Source organism: Euprymna scolopes, chromosome 5 (genome assembly GCF_053919585.1).
Source record: "Euprymna scolopes isolate OS-2025 chromosome 5, ASM5391958v1, whole genome shotgun sequence".
In the NCBI taxonomy this organism is placed as follows: Eukaryota; Metazoa; Mollusca; class Cephalopoda; order Sepiida; family Sepiolidae; genus Euprymna; species Euprymna scolopes.
In genome coordinates this window covers 6,214,988-6,239,987 of record NC_136486.1, presented here as the reverse complement: position 1 = coordinate 6,239,987, position 25,000 = coordinate 6,214,988, and the positions used below count along the sequence as shown (strand labels likewise).

The window sequence follows — 25,000 nt, the reverse complement described above, 5'->3', positions numbered from 1 at the left end:
TTGGGATACCTATCGTTTGGAGTAATATTTTATTTTATATATATTATATACTTTTTCGATATAAGAGCTAAATATTTGTTTATTAATTATACAGAAGTTCAGAAAACATTGGTACCGTCGGTTTCAAGCCCAACACAACGGGAAACCGTTAACGGTACCACGTAAATGATGTTCAGCGCTCGTCAGCCATCTTGTTTTCTCAAGATGGCTGACGAGAGCTGAACATCATTTACGTGTTACCATTAACGGTTTCCCGTTGTGTTGGGCTTCAAACCGACGGCACCAATGTTTTTCTGAACTTCTGTATTATTCATAAACAAACACACACACACACTCACACACACACACACACACACACACTCACATATATATATATATATATATATATATATATATATATAGAGAGAGAGAGAGAGAGAGAGAGAGAGAGAGAAACGGAAACATTTATAAAAGTTATGTTGGGTAACCTTTTTCATCAATACCTAAATCATGAAATGGCAGTGTTGCCATGTATGACATGCATAGGTTTTATTTTAAATTATTCGGTATGTATTTTTTTTATTATTAAGTGAAGTAAAACCCGAGGAATTCTATACATTTCATCTGAAAGATTGGCTTACTGAATTCTTAACAGTTTTGAATGTGTAAAACATAGAAAAAAGTCCCAACAGTACGCGTTTAATGGATAACGACTTTCGGCAAAGTATTTTTATGATTTCTTTACTTCGAAAACAAATAATATTTTATCTGAAACAGAAGAAGAATAAAAACATCTGGCAGTAAAGACTGTTTTCTATTTTTTTTTACACAGTGATCACCACTTATCAAGGCCTGGAAGCCACTCAGGGATAAGGGTTATTGCAAGTACATGACGTTAGTGTGGAGATTTGATGAAGTGTTTACTTAAGGGGGCGGTTCATAAGAAATTTGGTAAGATTGGACTTGAAGACATCCAAGTTGTAGTCCGGTGGGAAGCAGGCAGACGGAACAGAGTACCACAGGCGTGCAGTTCTAAGAAAGAAGCTCTGTTCATGGAATCCGCGTTTTGATTTAGGCACAGATATAGAGTGGGGGAAATTTTTCACAGTGGATTCAGCTAGACGGGTGTTTATCGTGACAGATTTGCGAGGGGGACCAGAGATTGGAGTGCAGACGAGCATCTGCCATGGAAATAACGATAAAACAAGGACAGGCTCGCAACGTCTCTTCTGTGGGAGAGAGGTTGCAGGGTAGAGAAAAGGGCATCCCCCACTAAGCCACGAAGTCTATTTTGTACTCTGTCAAGGCAGGATAGGCTGTTTTTAGCAGCTCCTGCCCAGATATGGCAACAGTATTCCATCCTTGGACGTACTTGGCTTTTATATAGATAGAGAATTGCATTAGTAGTGATATATCTTCTGGAGCGGTAGAAGGATCCCACCATCTTTCCAGCGACCTTGGCAACAGACTTGATGTACGTGTTCCATTTCAGATCAGGAGTAAAGGTCAAACCCAGAAGCTTGTCAAAACACGGGGCCTCACCCAGACGAGAGCCATCCATCACAATTGATGCCAGATGGGGATCAGAGCGTTGATGATGTAAGGATAGGAGTTTGGTTTTGGATGCATTAAAGGTAACTAGTCACATCTTCCCCCACTGAACCACGCGCTCGAGCTCAGAGGAGAGAGAATCAGAGAGAACTTTGTCATTTATTGTAAAACTTTGTTGTGTTATCTGCACAAGCGTTGGTTAACATGCAGTATGACTTCTATTGTACATATATATATATATATATATATATATATATATATATATATATATATATATAAAGAGAGAGAGATTAATGATTTGTTTTATTTGGATTATTCAAATTACTGTTCTCATCATGAATGTTGTTCTCTCAACGTTTCGCCTGATGTAAGCTCCGACCTTCTTTCTATATATCTTTATAGGGAATCATTATATCGAACCTCTGGAATTCGTACGGAATTCGGAACGGAAATCTTATTTAATTCTAGAGAGTAGAATATACTCGTCCCTTCAGTAATGGCCAGGTGAAATTGTTAAGTAAGCTTTTCGGTTTAACATTCCTGAATTTGACATATTACACTGGAATAACCGAATGTTACATCTTCCGAAATGTAGTCAGCATAATTCTGAAGATTAGAACTATAATTTTTACTTCAGCTAAAAACTAAGAAAAAAATTGCATTATCAGGAGTAAACTAGGAAAAAGATGATTCGATTCCTGTTAAGTTTGATTCCATCTTTTCGAGGTGATTGGTTCTTTATATTTCCGCATATGTTTCACTGTATGTTCTACGATGTAAATAAATGAGAGCATTTTTATAAAACGTATATATTTTTTCATTTTAATTTATATGCAGGTGCATTAATAAAATAAGAGATTAAAATACAGGAACACATTGTCACTTTATAAATTTCTAGTAAAATGTTACCAATCAGCTTAAGACCATTCTTCGCATTACATCTATATGCTCTAATTCAACTTAGATCATATTTTTATATAGAAAATCTTTCTAGACAAGCCATGAAGCAACTAAATGTAGTTCACAAACAAGAACGAAATGTGATTATCGCAAAGACAATACATGCGTATTGCTCCTAATCTTGAAAAAAAAAAAGGTTATAGGAAGGAGGAAAACAGTCAGCAGGAGGAAAGTTCGACAAACTTGCAGTTTTGAAAAGCAACTACTGTAATAGTAAACTGTAATATAATGATGACCACTACACCAACAAGTCAAACGAACTAGAACAAAGGTAGCAAGGAATAGATTAGAGAATTCTGAATAACACGCGTCATAATATTGTTTATAGAAATAATTGGATTAGCAACATCACATCTGCAAAGAAGAAACTGCGAGCCAATCAAATTACAGATACGTTTCTGCATTATCCAATATTCTTAAATAGGATAAAAATCATCCAGCCCAAATATAACAAGAACACTGCATATACTGTCTGATAATAGAGAAATGGTCACGTGTTAGAAGGGGTTAAAAGCGATAGATAGCCCTGACATGACACGAAAGAGTAACGGGTCTAATTTGTTTCTTAAAAGAAACGAAAGAAATCTTATTGATGAAATGACCAGTTGATTAGACGGAAGCTTAGACACATTATGCCCTTACAATTCATGTACTCCTCGTACACTTCCGGCCGAAGAAATGAAATGGGTTATCCTTCTTCGTTCATCCTATCTTCCCAAGTGCTTTACAGTTATCTTATATGCTTTAGTGCCACCGTATTTTGTCCTTTTTTAGAAGTTTTATAAGATTTTTCTTCTAAATTTCGTAAGATGAAACGGTTCCTATCTCTGTTTCTAGTCGTTTTACTCAAAATCACGTGTTGTGTCAGTTTCACTGCCTGTGTGAGCCTTATTTCGTACCCGAGGATATTTTTCTGTCCATACTTTCAGTAATCTCCAACCTTTCCAATAACTAATGTGAATGTTTTACGTTATCGCAACAGCCGATACCCATGGATTTCTCGCTATATACGAGAATTTATTTTTATTTAGGTTTAGGTAAAAAAAAAAAAAAGTACGTCTAGAGTTCATACTTTTCTAGCTTTTTTTTGGCAGCAAATTGTTATTTATGCATGACTGATTAAGCGTGACTGAGTTCGTCTCTTTTTAAAGCACAGCAACAACAGCAGCAACAACAACAACCGTTGAGAATGATCGGGTGTACTGACGGAAAGCGCTAGAGAATACAGCCGAAAAACAACCTCTGGCCGCCATACTTTATAATCTACCAGCCAAAACATAAAAGATCGCTCGGCGAATAGAAAAGGTTACCAGCAAAATTGAAAAAAAGACGAACTCACGGATACAATAATACGTTGTCCGCTGCAGCTTCCTAACAAAGTTCAGAACAATATTTCAGCCAGATCAGCTAAGTAATTTCCAATAACATATCTAAAGTAAATGTGATATTCTGGTCACTATACTGTACTTATTTCTCTTAAACCTCTAAATGTACATTGAACTTATACCATAATAGATAGTTCGCTGCACATTATCATAGTAAATATGAATTACAAAATTAGAGCCAGCTCGGTCTGGTAGTTTCCTAGATAACACGGGACGTATACACTAACAGACAGAAGAGAAATACTATAATATATATAAAAGTTATATAATCTATATTGTACTAAGTTTAATAGAAATTATGTTTTTTTTGTTTGTTTTTGTTTTTTTGTTTTTTGTCCTTGCTGTTTGTTCATTACTAGAGCAGGAGGAGTTCTTTGGAACATGAATAAAAAAACAAATATTCTCAAATTTCCATGACTCTCCATTTTTCCGATCATTGTCTTAAATTATTTTGCATTCTCGCAACTTCCGTTTGCTTTTAAAATCGCAGTGTTCCGGTGTTGTTTGTTTAAAATTGCAATAAACCTACTTACGGTCCCAGTACACCTCGCATCCTTCATAGTTTCTAGTTTGTCTGTGTGACAAGATGTCTTCCCAGATTACCCCATCTCTTTTGATAACCTTTGCAAATGACCTTCCGTTGCCATAACACCCGCATACCATTAAGTTCGTACTGCCACTGACCATTGAGCTTCATTAAAATACGGCTGGTAATAAGCGTCTATTCAAGATTCCACTACTCTTTCCATTCATCTCCTCGACTTTTTCGAGTGATACCAATCAATGCCGACACTACAGTCATTATCATCATCATCATCATCATCATTATTATTATTATTATTATTATTATTATTATTATTATTATTATTAGCAGTTCAACCCGGCTTTGCTTGAACCCTATATTCTTCATAACTTGCCCAACGTGCGAATACACTTTGCGTAAGATTTCAAAGGTTCAGACCAACATTTGTCTGAGTAATTTCGTAGAGATCGCAATGCTCAATTTTTTTAAAACTTTGACCCCAATTTTGACCCGTTAACATTTATTATTTTGGTCCCAAATCAAAATACCAAGTTTTACCTATGTCCAAGTTATCTACATCTAAAATTTAAAGTGTTTAAACCCAAAATTAACGGAGGGGTTTGGTAGAGTTCTCAAAGTTCAAATCCTTGTACTTTTACCCCTTGACAGCTAAATTCTGGCCGAAAACCGATTTAAAAAATTCCCAAATGTCAATACTTATTATGTCAAATCTCCAGTCCCCAGACCGAAAATTGACAGAGTGATTTGGTGGGGAAATGTACACAGACGGACACACACAGACATTTTTACTTTTGTAGATATAAAGATTATTATTATTATTGTTGTTATTATTATTATTATTATTATTATTATTATTATTGTTGTTATTATTATTATTATTATTATTATTATTATTTTTATTATTTTTATTATTGTTGTTATTATTATTATTATTGTTATTATTGTTGTTGTTATTATTATTATTATTGTTATTATTATTGTTGTTATCATTATTATTATTATTGTCATTAATATTATTATTATTGTTATTAATATTATTATTATTGTTATTATTATTATTATTATTGTTGTTATTATTATTATTGTTATTATTATTATTATTATTGTTATTATTATTATTATTATTATTATTATTATTATTATTATTATTATTATTGTCGGCTCACCGTGAGCTTTCACACGAGTCAGCAAACGATCTGATTGGAGACCTGTGGTGTTCTCTGGAAGCTGAGTGAAAAAAGTCTCCCCAAACGTCCAGCTTTCTCCTCCTCCTTCGACAGCATTTGCAAATAAATTTGCATCGTCGCAACAGCCTCTTACCATTGATTTCTCGCTGGCAGTGGCCATTGGTTTATAGCGGAATTTGAGTGGAACTAAGCCTCCCCAAGATCCCAGTTCTTCTTCTTCTTCTTCTTCTTCTTATTATTATTATTATTATTATTATTATTATTATTATTATTGTTGTTGTTGTTGTTGTTGTTGTTAAATGTATATTTATTGAATATTTTCAGAGCAAAATGCTCCGTTTTCAAAGCCGCATAACTGTATAATTCTTTTTTGTCATTATTTTTGTAGAGCTGCACGTCCGTCTGGCCGACGGTCCTACGCCATCTTCAGGTCGCGTGGAAGTTAGCGACGATGGAGAGGTGTGGGGAACGATCTGCGATGACCTTTGGGATAAAGACGATGCGGATGTTGTCTGTCGATCGCTTGGTTACGTATGGGGAAATGTAAGTAAACTTTTTTCACGTTTCACCGAGACTTTTCCTTTCGAAATATTATCAATGTCCTCAAAGATTTACAAATAGATATCAACCTCGCCTTAAATGGTCTCTAATATAGTTTCAGGATAACTGGAAACCTAGTGTGTACTGTTGTCGGTGCGAATGAAAAATAAAAAATACGTAGGCACAAACTATACAATGCACAATTAAAATAATAATATAATATCAACATTAATGTCACAAATTCAAACATTTCTAATTATTTACGAGGTGCCTTTAATAAGTTGCTAGACATTTTTTGTACAATCATTTAAAATTGTCGTAGACTCTTGAAAAATCAGTATGTTTATTTATTTTTTTTTTTATTCAATTTTCACCCCAAACAAGGCACAGTGCCACTTTGAAGCAGGGGGCTACTATTAGGGAATTAATTAGCAGGGTCATTATGAAGGGAGAAGAGTAGAAAGATGTTTGTTAACATTACACTTGAACTTCTGCATATCATTGCAGTTGGGAAAGCAGAATCCCGGAAGGGAGTTCCAAAGACCCGCAGTTCTGGGGAAGAAACTATTGGAGTAAAAGGCTTTCTTGCACCTAGGGATCTCCACTGTAAAGGGATGAGACTTAGTAGCTTGTCGGGTTTGTCGGGGGTAGTTACGTCGGGGAGGTACAAGTGTTTGCAGTTCGTCAGAGCATTCACCATTAAAGTATTTGTAGAACAGGCAGAGGGATGCAACATCTCGTCGATGGGACAGAGGTTGAAGCCCAGATGACAGTTCAGGACCTATCAGGTTTGCGACTCTTTTTTGAACCCTGTCCAGGAGCGAGAGACAAGCAGCAGATGCACCAGCCCAGATGTGACAACAGTACTCCATACATGGGCGAATGGTTGCCTTATAGAGGTATAGGATACTGGCAGGCGTAAGTAGTTTTCTAGCACGGTAGAGGGAGCCAACCTTCCTTGCAGCAGCCTTGGCAATGATCTCATTGCTATACATCTTATGAGATGATGGACTAATTTTTATGGTTTTAGGTAAAAATGAACAGCTACAGCTGGAATTGGAATACAGCCTACTAGAGTATGATTTTAACAGCGGGGGGTCAAAAATTAAATCTGGACCTGAGGACACTTCAAAAAAACATATGCAATAAAATTTTGTTGTAAACTTGGAAAATGACACAGCAACATACGAAACGCTTCAGACTGCTTGTGGGCCTACTGGCATGAACTGAACATCAGTATTTGAGTGACATAAGAGATTCAAGGGAGGCAGCGCGTCTGAAAAGGATAATGAGAAGTTTGGGAGGAGTAAGGAATCCAGAACACTAGTATTGATTGGCCTAATAAAGAATTCCATGGAAAAGAACCGTCGTGTGTTTATAGAAACAATGAGTATACAGTTTAATGTCAGTGTGGGAAATGTACACGCAATCATTTGTGAGAAACTTAAGATACTAAAGACTAGCGCGAATGCATCATATGCATACGAAAAAGTCTAGAAATTTATTGAAGACACCTCGTATTTATTTTACTTTAGACAGATTGGACGTTAACGTATGTGATCTCTCAGTTTCAACTTAGCCAGAGTTAGAAAGCGAAGATAGAGATTATACACATAATAAAATGATATCCGTTTACTTTACATAATTGCGCATGCCATAAATATGTTCACACTCCGAATCTTTGTTAGATCGATGCAGGTAAGCAACGTTGAACCTGGGCAGTACCAGATAAGTGGCTGTTTGTGAATATTAGGCACTGTATGTATTCAGGCATAGCAATTCAGGGAAATTAATGGCTCTGTTTTGTAGAGTTTCAGGTCCCAATTGAGCAAGGTTTCAACCTAATAGCTTGATATTTCGCAATCCTTATTTTATAAATGACATTCCCCGTAGGCATCCTCATGAAAGACTTATTCTACAAGAATTTTCTTGGTGAACTTCTATAACAGTAACTCTTATTCCTCTTTTTTTTAGTTCTTTAAAGCAACTGGACTAATTTAAATATATGTTTACATGATCTTGTGTCTATATATATATGTAATAAAAACTAGTATTAAAATTACCCTGTTTAATAAAACTGTAGTTTATATTTAACTTAAGCAGTAAGTAATCTACAAGAGTTTATGTTGGTATTGCACCCCTACAGATTCTGACGATAGACTATTCCTGCTGTAATTTCCGGTAAGCAGGTTCTACTTCCGAGTTATTCATTTGTGATGATACCACGATGCTGCTTGTTTACTGTCTGCAACACAGTCGTATTCAAGTCCAATATAAACAAATACTTAACCAGGCGACATCATGTATAATAACATCCTGTCTTTTCCACTAGTTATTTTAAATTATTTCATAGTAGTCTTCATCATCTAATTAACAATCTAATTAACACTTTCCTCAAGTGGTCATTTGTCTGGAGAAGTGATTAATCTATTATGACAGTATTTAAAAATATTGCATATAACCTAAAATCGCGTATGTTATTCTAGTTCTCTTTGATTCCATCCCGGTCTTATGAGGATAAATAACAGTGACAATACATTTTTGTCTGTATATTATTTTTTTATTCCTTTGTGTACATTTTTGTCTGTATATTATTTTTTTATTCCTTTGTGTACATTTTTGTCTGTATATTATTTTTTTTATTCCTTTGTGTACATTTTTGTCTGTATATTATTTTTTTTATTCCTTTGTGTACATTTTTGTCTGTATATTATTTTTTTATTCCTTTGTGTACATTTTTGTCTGTATATTATTTTTTTATTCCTTTGTGTACATTTTTGTCTGTATATTATTTTTTTATTCCTTTGTGTACATTTTTGTCTGTATATTATTTTTTTATTCCTTTGTGTACATTTTTGTCTGTATATTATTTTTTTATTCCTTTGTGTACATTTTTGTCTGTATATTATTTTTTTATTCCTTTGTGTACATTTTTGTCTGTATATTATTTTTTTATTCCTTTGTGTACATTTTTGTCTGTATATTATTTTTTTATTCCTTTGTGTACATTTTTGTCTGTATATTATTTTTTTATTCCTTTGTGCACATTTTTGTCTGTTTATTGTGATTTTACTTGTTCTTTTGTGTACATGTTTGTGTTCCTTAGTCTCCAGCCAGTTTCTAGTGACATTTTTTTTATTTTCGTCCCTGCTACTCTAATTAAGACATTCTCCGTTAAGCTACTACCTGTTCTATGCAAACTCACTAACAAATGTATTGCTAAGTCTTGTTTTTTGATGGCTGGAAAATTGCTTCCGTGGTATCATTGTTCAAGAATTCCGTCGAAACAACTGACCCACTTAATTATCGCCCCATCAATTCGGCTTTTTTTTATTGCACAAAAATCTTTCAGTCATTAATCAATCAAGCCGTACTCTACTAGCTTGTAAATGTTAAGCTCCTCTCTGACAACCAAATGTATGGATTTATATGGATTTATATGAGCCCGTTTTACTGTGGATACATTAACCCTCTTTTCTGAAGGATAAATATCATGTATCAGAAAAAGGCAGGTGAAACTTCAATGTTCTAAGATGTAGAAAAACTTTCTACTTTAATAGCGTCTTCGCTTATACTGCTAAACTTTGGAATTCATTCCCCGTCTCCTTTCTTTTCTGATTGAGCAGAATTTATACATAACTAGTGTTGGGGAATATCGGATGAAATATTCAAGGGAGGTAATCTGAAAACTGATATTATATTAATAGTGTAACTCTTAATGAAAAAGAAAATATTTAAATGTTGGAAATAAATTAAATCAATGGAAATAGTTTAAAACGAAAATGGCCGAAAAGTATAACAAATAAAAACAAATAACAAAATCTGTATTAGCCTGAGGGAGGCCTGTAGAACCAATAAAACGGATTAATAAACTAAGAAACAATTTATTTATCTAAAAAATAACGCATGCGTAATGCGATTTCTTTTCTTAATTTCTAATTATTTTAATTAATTCTACGTTAAAGGAATTAGTTTTAAAATCAATATCGATTCGAAAAATTGGTCAAAAATCAAATATTAAAAAAAATAATAAATGTTATCATAGCTAATAAAAATCATTTTGCATCCTACCTGCATCATGTTTTTTTTGGTGTTTTTTTAAAGATGTTTTACGCGGTTTTTAATTCATGTCAAATATTAATCAGTTTTACGAGCGGTTGAAATTCGTACAACAAAGATGGATGCCGTCGTATCCATACTTTTTTTTTATTTTTGTAACCTCGTTCTGGATTTGTGGTGTTTTCCTCAAGCTTTTATTAGTTTTTTATCTTTAGTCAGCGGGGTCGCCATTACTAGAGTTTTATCATAAATATTTTTTAGGGAAGAGTCATTTTTATTTTGCACTTTTGGATGGGGAGGATTAGTATCTCCCTATTTTTTTATTATTAATATTTTTTAATTACATCTACGATATCACTGCAGTACAATTGATTTACTAGCATATCGTGGCTATCAGGCATTACAAAAGCAGCTTCTTCAACAAAACCGGATTCTTGGCAACGCCGTACAATCTCGACAATGAAAGAATTATTTGTATCATCCAGAGAAAATGTCGAAAATTTAGATAAAAAATAATTTATTTCGATGAAAAAAGTCTAATAAAATGTTATTTGGTTTCTTCACCGATTTTCAAATTTCTCATCGTATCGATGTTTTTCACTAGAGTAAAATTGAGCTCAATAAAGACCTAAATGTTTCAAAGTAATATTCGGAATTTTCCTTGCAGAACAGACACAAAATGTCCATTATATTATGTTCACGTTTTTTTTTCGTTATAAATGGTCTTTAGTTTATTTTTCAGCTTAACTTGCGATTAATTCAATTTCTACATGTGCAACTATATTGGAATGAATAAAAGGCGAAATGATATATTAATGTTGTGTTTCTATTTTATACTCACCTAACGAAACATCCTCTTTTCACATAAATCATAACCGCCTTCTAATTTTCCCTCCCTCATTTCCTATGTCGTATTAAGATTTGGCTCTTTGGTTTATTTTTCGTTCTGAGAAAAAAAAAACAGGAATCCTCATCGAATAAAAATCGAATACGCCATTTTTAAATGAGATTCTTTCCTTATTTTCTTTCGCAAAAAATCTATCAATCCTTATTATTTGGAGAGCGTTTATAACTTCCAATATAAATGGATCATGTCGTTCTTCTTAATCTTTTATTTTATATCTGTTTAGGTAGGAGAAACGCGTGTATAGCGATAGATTAATGATTTTATTAGATTAATAAAATCGAAGTTGCATTCACGGAAAAACCAAAAGCATACAAAATTAATACAGTTCAGAATTTTTAAGATGATGTATGAATGTTTGTATTGTTTATAAAAAAAAAGGTTTCTTTCTTTCATTTTTTTTATCCTTCCACAACATACGCCAACCCAAGGGAGACAACTCCATAAAACCTTGTTTGTTTATAGTCGCCTCTCCTGCGCTGTGTTTTCTAGAACAAACGAAAACACGTTCGATGTCTATCCATGGTTTTGTAAAAAAAAATACACTAATATTGCAATTAGTATAAGGATTCAGTTAAAAATTGAATCATATGAAAGTCCTGAAAAGTACCTCAGAGACTCCTGAAAATTGACTTTTTAAAAAATTTATCCTCACTCATCCTCAAACCTAGTGTATGATTTCTTTCAATACAAAGCTAAACCCCTTTTCGTAAGTTGACAAAAACAAAATAAGGAGTTACACCTGACGAAGGTCGAAAGTTTTATCAACCGAAACATTATGATAATAACACCCAGGATGAGAATAATTGTCCGAACACTCAAAACAATACAAACATAAGCCAATTATTTCCAGTCTTGCAGCAACCATACATTCTGACAGAATTAGAGACAAATTGCTTTCTGTGAAACTGAATCATATGTCTTCATGATTATTATGAAATCCCGTGACTTTTCTTAGTTTAGCTTCATCGGACATGTCTTCTTTCAGAACGAAAAAAGAATATACTGCTTCCCTCCATGTGTCTACCGGCTGGTGGAATTTCTTTGGATAGAATTCTAGCAAAGGCTTTCCACCGGTGGAACACATTAATGTGAGACTGCTTCACTGCCCATGGAAACTTTTAATAAATTTCGCTGTCTCCGTTTAGGCCATGAAATGGAGAACTGTTGCCACATTTGCTCGACACGCCCTATCCAGCCTTGATAGAGCTCAAACCGGCTCGAAACTTAGTAGATGATGCCGTTTTCTTTTCTTTGCAACCTCTTTCCCAAAAGTAAGATTGCCGAGCTTTGCTCTGCTCTATCGTTATGTGCATGGCAAGTGATTGACTAAACTCTAATCTATAGTCTCCTTTGTCAAACGTTCACAAAAATACACTCGACTAGCTACAACCACTATTCATTATTTCTTCCACTTATATTTGCTCCTAAATCTAAATGCAGATTTCATAAATAAAGCTTCTTTCACAGAACTGCCTGCGTTTGGAACACTGTTCCGCTGGCCTGCTTCCCAGTTGAATACAACATGGTGGCCTCCAAATCCAATGTAAACAAGTTCTTGTTGAGCCGTCTTCATAAATTATAAAATTCTACCCAATTTACACCATTATTGATTACTACACTCCAATCTTACATCATTAACCCTTTATCCTCGAGTGACCTTCGGGCCTTGATAAGTGGTGATTCCCGAGTGAAAAACAATTCTCATGGCAGTTTTCTGATCTTTACTACTAGCTCATGACAATGCGAAAGCAGGGGTTTTGTAAGTGACATCATAACTGGACGATTGGTTGACTTCTACGAGATTAGTTCCCTTACAATATTTATTTTTATATTTATGTGATAATGGCGTGAGATTGTTCGATTGCATAATCGCAGTGATTTTTCTCATGTCTTACTTCCAAGATTTTATATTCTGGATAAAAACTGATATTTCGACCACTTTAGGTCACATTTTTTAGAAGTCATATTGTGCTGACGTGTCCCCATCGTTGAACATTGATGCAAATAATCTCAAAAAACTAACGTCGTCATCCCGTCTGGCGGGGATATACATGCGGCAGGGGAACGTTGGTGAATTTAGTATGTCCGTGACATTTCCTCCTTTGAGAGAAGTCGGTACAATTTGCCTAGGGTTAATGAAGCGCTTTTTTATATGTCATGAGTAGGGCTGCGACAACAGCATATTCTTTTAATTGTTTTACCTCTCGAGTATATATATATATATATATATCTGACACAGTTAGACACAGTTAATCAACCGACAACACTTTATATAAAAACATATAAGATATCAACGGATACACACTCGAGAATCAAATCAATGAAAAGAATATGCTGTTGTCCTAGCCCTAGCTTTGAGTATCTTGTCGTTGTATCGCATCCTTCCCTTCATGTGGCCTCATTTCCTATTATTTCACCATCATTATCTACATTGTTCTTTTCACGTTCTTTGATCCATTCGAGAACCACCAATTAGATTTATTTACTGTTTAGCCCCATTCTCTGTCTCTCTTTTATTATTTCCCTTCGCAATCTTTTCGCTCTCTTTCTCTCTCTCTCTCTCTCTTTCTCTCTATCAGTCTCTATATCTCACTCTTCATCATTTTGTGCATCTACCATCAAAGATGTCACCCGACCGCGATAAATGGCAAATGCTAAATAAGTTAAAGTTTCTCGATTGCCATTTCAATGTCATTGTCCGACGTGGACGAATCGTAAGTGACAGGTTTCCCGCTCGTCTTACCGACCATATTCAACGATGCTCGTATTCGCCACGAATATTAAGTGACACCCAGTGAAAGGATAGCTTAGCAAATGCAAATGGACAGATGTTAGCCAAATGTGGTCAAATACGCTAAAGCAGAGGTGTCAAACATAGCGCTAAACCAAATCGGGTCTCAATCCGACATACAATTCTATTTTATCAAAGCGAACAAGTTTTCTTTTTCTTCACCTTTTTCTTCTTCTGTTATAATTATTATCATTAGTAGTAGTAGTAGTAGTAGTAGTGGTGGTGGTGGTGGTGGTGGTGGTGGTGGTAGTAGTAGTAGTAGTAGTAGCAGTAGTAGTAGTAGTAGTAGTAGTAGTAGTAGTATTTTACTTACAAGAGTTTCACACGAGTAATCATCCAAAAATTCTATTTTAGAAAAACGTACCAGTGAATTCCCAAGAATTCCAGTATTCTCCAACTCTAATTTCCGTTATAAAAAAAGCGTTATTTCCAATTGATTTCTCGCTTACAGCAACTATTGATTTTTACTGGAATTTTGGTTGCAATAAGCCTCTCCAAAGTCCCAGTCCTCCTAGTAGTCACAAAGCAGAGGTTTGGTTAGTTCTTTCTCTTCACGGTATTTCCACCCTCTTCGACTTTTTGATGTGGCGCCAGTTGAGGTCGACATTTCTTTTTTATTTCTTTGAGAGGGTGAAGTGATACTCTCTGATAATAACTGGTGGTGGTCCAAGTCTCACCACATGTCCAATATTTTCCAGTACTCTCCAACTCTTTGGATAACCTTTGTAAATCACTTTTGCGTTTTCGCAAAAACCGCTTATCAGTTATTTCTCGCTAACAACCACTTGTGATTCGGGTAGTAAAAAGCCAATCCAATGTTTCAGTAGTTTCTGCACTCTTCCAATGGAACTCTGATTACAGCTCCCCGCGCACTTTTTCACCAGCTTTTTTTACATAGACATCCCCACTTCTCAAGACCAAGAGGCCACTCGAGGATAAGGGTTAAAGAATGTACAGTAGAAATTGGACAATATAGTAACCGTTAGTAATGGAAATTCGGTAAATTTGTTAAGTTATATGGGACGGCTCATCAAAACTTGTTTACGTTGACTTGAAGACAACTATATTGTAGTCAGCTGGAAAGCAGGAAAACGGAAGACAATTCCACAGGCGTGCAGTTCTAAGAAAGAAGCTTTGATCATGGAATCTATGTTTAGGTTTAAGCACAGATAAAGAGTGGGGGAAATTATTGATGTTGTTTTCTGTTAGACAGGTGCTTTTTGGGAAAGTTTGGCGAGTGGAAACCATAGACTGGAGTTCAGTCGAGCACTTGCCATGAAAATAACGATAAAGCAGAGACAAACACCTCTTCTGTGAGAAATATGTTGCATGGAAAAGAAAAAGACATCTTCTACGAGGCTACAAAGTCTATTTTGAACTCTATCAAGGCAGGATAAGTCCTTTCTGGCAGTTACTGCTCAAATGTGACAACAATACCCCATCTTATATAGATAGAGAAGTGCATCAGCAGTGAAATATTTACTGGATCGATAGAAGGATTCCACCATTTTTCAGGCGACCTTGGCAATGGAATTAATGTATGTGTTCCATTTAAAATCAGGAGTAAACGTCAAGCCCAAAACATGTGGCCTTCCCAAGACGAGAGCCATTCATTTCAATTGATGCCAGATGGGGATCAGACCGTTGATAATGTAAAGATAAAGCTTGGTTTTAGATGCATTAAAATAACAATCCACCTCTTTCCCCATTGTACCACTTGCTCAAGATCAGAGGAGAGAGAATCGGAAGGAACTTGATCGTTTACGGTTTTAGATGTGCTACCATAGATAGTAGTGTCATCAGCATAGATGTCTACGAATGATGTAAGAGTGTGACTTGGAAGATCATTAACGTAGATCAGGAAGAGAGTTGGGCCCAGGATGGTCCCCTAAGGGACTCCAGCATTAATGCAGTGGGTTTCTGATTTCTGCCTATCAACCACTAGTCTTATGAACCTATCAGAGAGAAATTATTTAATAATTGAGAAGACATTTCCAGCTATACTGTAACTGGAGATCTTGTGAAGTAAACCTTTATGCCATACTCTATCAAAGGCTTTGCAATTGCCCTAGAAAGGTAGCCTCTGTCGAGAGATTCGCTAATCCTATGATATATAACTGTAAGCACATCTGCTATAGATCTAGCAGAACGGAAACCATAGTCTGTCACTAAGAAAGTTATTTTTGTTGAGATGGTTGATTACTTCTCTATTTAACACAGATTCCAGCAACTTACTCATGACGCACAGGAGACTTATTGGCCTGTACTGAGAGGGGGATGACCGATCACCTGAATTCTTAAATACAGGGCATACTGATGAGATTTTCCAGGGTGATGGGAAGCAATTCTCCTTAAGACAACGTTTGAACTGTTTTATAAGGATGGGCGCTAGTTCTGGTTGAAGTTTTTTGAGTACTATAATTGGAATACTGATATTAAGGTTTTTGATTAGCTTGGCAACATCACGTATAGATATTTGTATATCACATAGCGTGTTTTCTGATACAGGAGGAAATATTGGAGGTTGGCGGCCTTGGTCGCAAAGGGTAGAATTAGCTGCAAAGTTCTTGGCAAATAGTTTGGTTTTGTCTGATGCTGACGAGATTACCTCAGGTCCATTTATGATAATTGGGATAAAATACACGATTCTGTTCAGGATTCTTTTTGCTATTTTCCAAAACTGATGGGTACCAATCCGCTGCTCAGCTACTTTGGACTTGATGGACTGAGCATACAACTCTCTCGCGTTTTTTATTACTCTTTTACAGTGATTTCTGGCAGTCCTGAAAGCGGCGTTAGTCTCAGTACATCTATTACGTTGGAATCAATTGAAAAAGTGATTTCTGTGCGCAATGGCAACAGCACCTTCTGGAAAGAACCACGACTGGCTTTAAGGTTTTTGCTGGAATTTTTCGAGGGTATGAAACGGTCTATACCTACAATTAACCATTCCGTCAGGTCTGATACTATAGAGGACACATCCTTTTTTAACATGGAACGCAGAGGTAGATCAGATATAAATGTACAGAAGCTATCCCAGTCAGCCATAGAGTATCGATATACAGTACGATGGAGGTACATCTGAGAACATATTACATTTCATTTTTATCTTTACTGATACAACATAGTGGTCGGAAGATCAAAGTGGAGACAGAACGGAAGCTGAACACAGTTCAGGGCAAGTTGTGAGAAAAAGATCTAGGAGACTTGCATACTGGCCCTCAGTATCGAGCACACGGGTTAGGGTTCATGAACAATCTGAGCTTTTGATAGATTAAAGAATACCGATGTGCAAATACACTTAGCAAATTTGTTGTTGTTTCGTAATAGAAGTTATCACACAAGGCAACATCAGAGATAAGAACAGGTGATGTTAGAATGCTCAGTACTCTCCATCGCTTTCGATAATCTTTGCAAATGACTTTGCGTTACTGCAACAGACGCTTACCATCGATTTCTCCTTAGAAATGCCATTGGTTAAGACTTAAATTTAAGTAAAAATAAGGCCCCCCAATGTTACACTTAGCTTCGCACTCTTTCAGAAGAGATATTGTTAGTTTTCCTCCTCGTTCTGTTAATCCTCCTTGTTCATCCATAGCTATTTTATGTCGTATCAGCTTGAATTGATTCCAAGATTTTTTTAAAAAGAATACAGTTTATAAGATTTATTTCAGTTTCAGTTCCTTTGGGCTCATGTCTTCTTTTTTATCCTTTTGTTTTACTTATGTGGCAATTTATATTCTTGTTTTACTCATGTGGCAATGTATATATGCCTGGATATTGTTCGTCAATTATGTTGGGTGGTGACCGCATTATTATCACTACTACTAATAATAATTCTAGTAGTAGTAGTATTAGTATTAGTAGTAGTAGTTACCAACGATATTTCACTGGCAGCACTTTCCAATTTGATTGATCCTCGTTACAATTCCCTACAGAAGTCAAACATCGATTACATCCGTCTTTAAATACGATTTAATTAGCAAAATTCCTCCGGACAAAATTAAAGATTGTCAGTTGGTTATTGACAGGCATTAACTTTGAAATGTGTAGTGTGGCAACTTTGCAATAATTAACGATTAATGTCTTCCATAGTTAAAAGTTGTGCCAATCTGTTGATTTTAATCGGTTGAAAAGTCAGTATTCATTTGGTTGAATATGCTGATACGTTGTATGGGAGATTCAAATTGACAGTTTTCACCTGACCGCTATTTCTTTATTTCAACTCCATAACAGTAAAAAAAAATCGTTTATTAGATTTATTTCTCTCTAACTCACACTTTCCCTTTTTTATTATGAAATTATATCCATAGCAAGAAAATTACATGTGTTTCATTCCAAGCATAAGCATATTATGTTACTTTATATTGGTATATATGTACGAATAGTGTTTTTTATATATATATATATATATATATATATATATATATATATATATATATATATATATATATATACATAACTATAAATTATTACAGAAAAAAATTATGACAGCCCCTTTAAGAAATTCGTTTCTTATCGTTGAGCACTTTCAGTTGAATTAAAGTCGGTCAATTTAGCTCTTATGCATAGATCATCGTATAACGATTAGATCACTCTCTGGCTGACGTAAATGAACATTTAAAATTAAAATGTTTAAATTCGACGTTATTTCATGGTGTTAATGGTAGCCGAATGGATTAGGTCTTCGCTAATCGAGCCCGAGATGTCTCCTGTTGCGGGGTTCGAATCGTTCGACTGGTATTAACCGTGACACCCTGCACTGAAGATTCCCGAAAGGATGAAACACTAGTGTCTGTAGGTATTTAATAATTATTATAGTAAAAAAATAATTATAATATATATATATGTGTGTGTGTATGTTAGCGCGGGTGTGTATATATTTAGTATAAAAAATAATAAGCAGCAGCTGATTCGAAGTATTATATCAAAGTTTTGTGTCAATCAATATAAACTATCCATAAAGTAGCATTTTCGTGGATTAAATTTTGATTATGAAAAGAGAAATACATTTTATTCTGATACAAACGTTTATCTACTTTAGGTACTTTTATTGATAGTACACATATGAAACTCTAGTCTCTTCGAAGTAATGTGTGTGCGTGTGTATGTGTATGTGTGTGTGTGTGGACATATATCTATACCAAGTAAGCTACATAAAATATTTCCATGGCAAGTAACGTGTTTCAATCCTACAAAACTAGATACCATAAATATACTGTCACATTATATTAGTATGTATGCACAAAAATTTGTGTGTATATATATATATATATATATATATATATATATTTATATATATACATATTATGTGTGTATATATATATACATACATGCATATAATGTGTATATATATATATATATATATGTATGATGAAAATAATGGAAATATTATTCCGACAAAATAGAGAAAAAATAAAAAAGGAACAAACCGTATTATGTGTTCACCAACGTTTCGTCTTTATTTTGAGACTTCCTCTGTATAAATATATATAATGTGTATATATATAATGTGTATATATATAATGTGTATATATTATTTGAAGTATACTAAAACTATCCGTCGGTCGATGCGAAATAGCAACAGAAATAATTTTAATGGATTTCATTTTCATGTGAATAATTGATTGTGAAAAGAGAAAAAACATTTTGATATAAAACGTTTATCTACTTTTAAAATGACTTTATGACGTTTATTTAATGAGAAAAAATTACCTCTAAAAGTAAACTTCTAATAAAAGTCAAACCTATCAAGATAGAAAAGGCTCTTATAGAGGAATAAATTATGGATTAAATTAAAAAGATAAGATTAAGGTGACATTATAATTTGTTACATTATCAGGCCAAGAAGGATTAAAGAAAAAGAAATAAAGAAGTTCATGGCATTTCGAAGATAAATGCTTCTCATCAGACGGGGAAAGACAGCCGGCATTAAAGTAAGAAGACAACACTGACTTTGAAAACATTTCGATAGGAAATGAAAAAAATAGGGGATGCTTATGAAATGAAGTAGAAAAGTTGAAGAGCATGAAATATGTGTTAAAAAACCAGAAGAATGGGAAAAGAAATAATATAATAAATAAAACATGATGCTACAGAGAAGGTGGGCTCTCTTTATCGTACTAGAAAGTTACTTATATCTGAGAGTACCATGTATCTATACAAGGCCACTATTCACCCAGTAGTGTTGCAACATTTAGGCAGGTCACTCTGCTTTTAGTATCTCACTCTTAGACAGGGTTCAAAAGAGAGTCACCAACCTAATAGGTCCCGCATTATCAGCTAGGCTTAAACCACTGTCCCATTGATGAAATGTTGCATCCCTCTGCCTGTTTTACAAGTATTTTAATGGTAGGTGCTTCGACGTATTACAAGCCCTTGTACCTCCTCGACGTAAATACCCCCGACAAACCCGATAAACAGCATAAATAAAAAGTCCCACCTATACACAGAAGAAATCACTAGATGTAAGATAGCCTTCTACTCTAAAAATGTATTCCCTAGGACTGCTAGACTTAGGAATTCCCTTCCTGCTTCCTGATTCCTTTACTTGACTGACATGCCAATGTTTTATTGTATTGTAAACAGAAATCTTGCTGCTCAACTCCCTACATAGTACCCCTGTAAATTATGCCACCAGATAGTAGTCTCTCTACACCATAATCTCACTGTACTTTGTTTGTAATAGAAAAAGAGTATAAACAAATATATGTATGGATAAAATGGACTAAAAATTGGTAAATGAAAATTTTAAAAATAAAAATATCGAAGACAAGGAAAAAAACAAAAATAAAATGTAAAAAAAAAATAAAAACGAATAAATAGCAATGACATAACGAGGTTTCTTCCTTTTTCTTTAATTTTATTGATGTCATAATGCAATGAATTATCATGTAACTTTAATTTTTTTTTTTTTTTTATATAGTTCCACTCTTATATAAAAGTCAGTTTGTGTGTGTAAGCTTTTTTTATTTAATTTTCACCCCAAACAAGGCACAGTGCCACTTTGAAGTAGGGGAATACTATCGGGGACATAAGTTGCAGAGGTATTATGATTGAATGATCTCCTGTTCAAGCAAGGATGTACCTCACCATTTTATTTTATTATTATTATTATTATTATTATTATTATTATTATTATTATTATTATTATTATTATTATTATTATTATCATTATTATTATCATTATCATTAATATTATTATTATTATTATTATTATTATTATTATTATTATTATTATTAATGAGTTCAGTAATGAGATACCATATAAAATTAGCCGCAATTTCTTCGTTTGCATATTTTAAAACTGAACATTAATCAGAAGGGGGTTTTCCAGGGCAATCAATCGTCAAACCCAAATATCAGCTGACGTGCTATTATAAGCAAACATTGACGGAACTTGATGAACTTGATGAATTTTTATTTATTCATTTATTTATTTATCTGCGAATTAGTCGACCGCGCAAATTATATCTCGTAGTATATAATAATCAATAGAGGATTGAATTCTATAGTAATACATACGCAATCTGCATAAACAAAAATATCATTTTTAAGCGTATTGCAAGACCGGACAACGGGCAGCCAGCTTATATATATATATATATATATATATATATATATATATATATATATATATATATACGAGCAAACAGTTAATAAAACATGTTAAATAAAACACTTTGAAATGAGTTAAAAACATATTTAATCTGAAAAGGAAACACTAGATAAGAGGATAGTCCTTAATCCGCGGAGTTTCAAAGAAATACTTTCCTTCTCATCAGAGGGTAGGAATTAGACAAATGCGGGATCGGATTTTGCATGCAAAAATATTTGATGAAACAAGTAAGTCAAAGATCTTACTTTTATTTTATATATATATATATATATATATATATATATATATATATATATATATATATATATATACGTGTGTGTATGTGTGTGTGTTTATTATCAACATCATATTAGTAAAATAAATGAATTTAATAAAAGCTTTTAGCTGGGGATTGATTGTATAGAATCTGATTGTACAGCCTACTTTTTACTGTTAATCGGGTTTGTTTTTGTTTTTGTTTGTTTGTTTGTTTGGTTTGTTTTGTTTTTGTTTTTGTTAAAATCAAAAACAAATTATTGTACATCCCATAGGTATCATAAACGTTTTCGACTCTTCGCATTTTTCTCTCCATGAAACTTTTAAAATACGTAAAAAAGAATTAAAATTGTGCAATATTAATTATATTAATTAATAGATGTCTAATATATAGTTTATCATTTTAAAAAAATCAGAATCATCTGCAAAGTTTGCAAAGCGTTTTTATTTCCTTTTGTGAAATCGAAATTAAATGAAATGTATCCTATATTACAGCTGGGAGATGTTTTACAATGTTTATAGTGATCGATTAATTGGTTTAGGAGTGAATAGTGTACATGCAAATATATGAACCTATACACATTCTTTACTTGTGTAAATGGAGAGGATTGCTCATCAGTTCATGTGGAGTTCATATAAAATATTATATCTCCTTCAAGGGAAGCAATTGAGCAATCACTTCCGGTCTTTTGTTAACACATACGAATTAACTTTGTATTCTGTATAAGTTGTCTTTAGTGATAATTTTTGTTCTAATCAATGAAAATTGTGTTCTATTTTCCACATATTTTTTTATATTATCGACAACTACAAATTTGTATTCTTTGTCAGTGTTTGTTTAAGGTAATATAATGAAGGATAGATATATTTGTCACTTGTTTTGTCATGGTAACGATGGTCGGCCGACTCTTTAGGTATTTTGGAATTTTATTCGATATATTTTTATATTTCTATTGTGCTAGTAGGGCAACCCTGCTAAACCCGGAGCTAAAGTGTAACATGAATAACTTTCTCTCATTCTCTCTCTCTTCCCACCCCCACTATTTTCACCTCCTCACCTACCCTTCCTTCTTTGCCCAGTCAATTCCTCTTATTGGACATTCACACACATTACTTAAGCCAGCAGAAGAGAAATAACTTTGTAGAAAATTAGAATTACATTCCCTTACCGTATAACTAGGTCTAGGACAACAGCATATCCCTTTCAATGCTTTGACTCTGATATCATATGCTTTTATATAGAGTGATGTTATTCTCGATTGATTAACTGTGTATAACTGTGTCGGATACACATTCGAGACTCAAAGCAATGAAAAATAATATTCTGTTGTCATAGCCCTACTTATAACTTTAAACGACGTGTGTACATCTGATTAACATTAAATTATATAAATTGGTATTTGTCATCCAAATATTGATTTTTAAGATACACCCGGGTTTACGCCAATTAAAAATATAAATTTTGCAGTTGTTTGTTGTGTAATTTTTAAGTTTTATCTGAATTTCACAAACAGCCATTTGCAATTTATATAAAATAGATCACGCAACTTTTGATGCATTGTTTTCTTGTTTGTACTTCAATTTTGTTTTTATTTCTAATCATCGTCTATAAAATCCCATTTATTGTTTGCTTATCATATTTCTCACTTCTCATGTCTTGAGGGAAATTCTCTCATATTAATACAAGCCAATCAACAAGGTTGTACAATCAGATTATGCACAATCAATGCTTAGCTAGAAGCTTCTGTCTACAGTCTAGAGTATATGCGCTTTCCTTTATCGATCGACATATTCATGCCTTCAAAACTTGATGCAATGGCTTAGTGCAGTATGAAATACTCTCGAATTTCTTCCATTTTAATATCGTTATCTTAAAGTGTTCTGTCAGCGGCTTCATAATTTTAGATGCATGAAATGTAATTTCTCCATGAAATCGTGATCTTGAATTCCATATGTCATATTATAGATGAGTAACGTGTAGATCAGAAATGAAATAGAGAATTAGCGTTAATATCTATTTTAAGTTAGGTTTAGAAATAGAAATAAACTTAATATTTTTTGTGAAAATTTGATAATAAGTATAAATTAATACGTTCTCCACAACTTATGTCCGCATAATTTGAAGACATTATCATCACTGCCAGCATTATTATAATTTAATCAGGTGTCAAGCTTGATTTAGTCCCACAAAAATTCTCGGCCTCTTCCAAAGAGAATTGCCGTTATTTACAATTGCTTATAAATAACGTTGCTACTAGTTAATGAAGGTTTATTTTTTATTAAAAATACTAAAATAGTCCTCTAGGTCAAAACGATAGATAATTCGCTTTGTTTTTTAATTTTTTTTTTTTAATTCGTTAATTTTTAATATTAATGAATTTCTGAATTAGATGAACGTTTGAAATACCGAAGTAAGCAATGCGAAATATACAATATATATCAATTAATATTTATAACATTCTTCCTCATTTTATGAAAGATTTTGTAAGTTACTTGTAAAACCAACATAATTTATCCTATTCTTCGTTTTCATTCGATTTTAATACACACGCACACATGATGAGTGTCTATGTAGTCAAGGTGACAGAAGGTCTCTACAAATGTCTCATATTTTTGTGTTTTCATCCTCAATCTTTGTATTATTTCGAATCTTACAGAAATACCTAATGTGATATCAACCGAGAGTAAGGGTCTTTTCGACACACACACATACACACGCATATACATACACACCTATATATATATATATATATATATATATATATATATATATATAGTAATCCACACACAGTGTTGTTTATCTTTGGCCAATTATTAGTGCTTGGGACAATACAATATTGAAGATTTTATTTTTACGCATGATGTAGCTTCTCCAGTCAGGAAAATCCATCGATAGAACTGATCTGATACGCTGCCAAACAGGATCACAAAACCGCCTGGTTCTACCAAAAACATACGGACCGTTTCACCTGCTTGAATGTGGCATGCTGCTAACTGCTTCCATGCGAGGGAAAAGAGCCAAGACTAAAGCTGTGCAGAGCGTTTTCTTCACAAAATCAAAATCCGCACGTTTTTCCTCACTTTATTGCTAGTAGACATATCAGGTCAAATTTATCCAGCTATTACACTATTGACGGTCCAGAGTCACTGCCATCAAACACTGGTACATGCTTTGGATCGAACAATATAATAGCCGAAATAGCTTGTTACCTCATGATAGAAGG

General features: G+C 33.7%; 1 protein-coding gene across 1 annotated transcript in view; it reads left to right on the top strand.

Annotated features, from left to right (window-relative positions):
* The window catches only part of LOC145276697 (uncharacterized), a 1,014,367-nt gene that overhangs the window by 585,071 nt on the left and 404,296 nt on the right, over nt 1-25,000 (top strand). Inside the window, exon 2 of the mRNA XM_080127889.1 lies at nt 5,995-6,149. Within this exon, the coding sequence (XP_079984015.1) occupies nt 5,995-6,149 (155 nt within the window). The remainder of the gene's footprint in view (nt 1-5,994; nt 6,150-25,000) is intronic.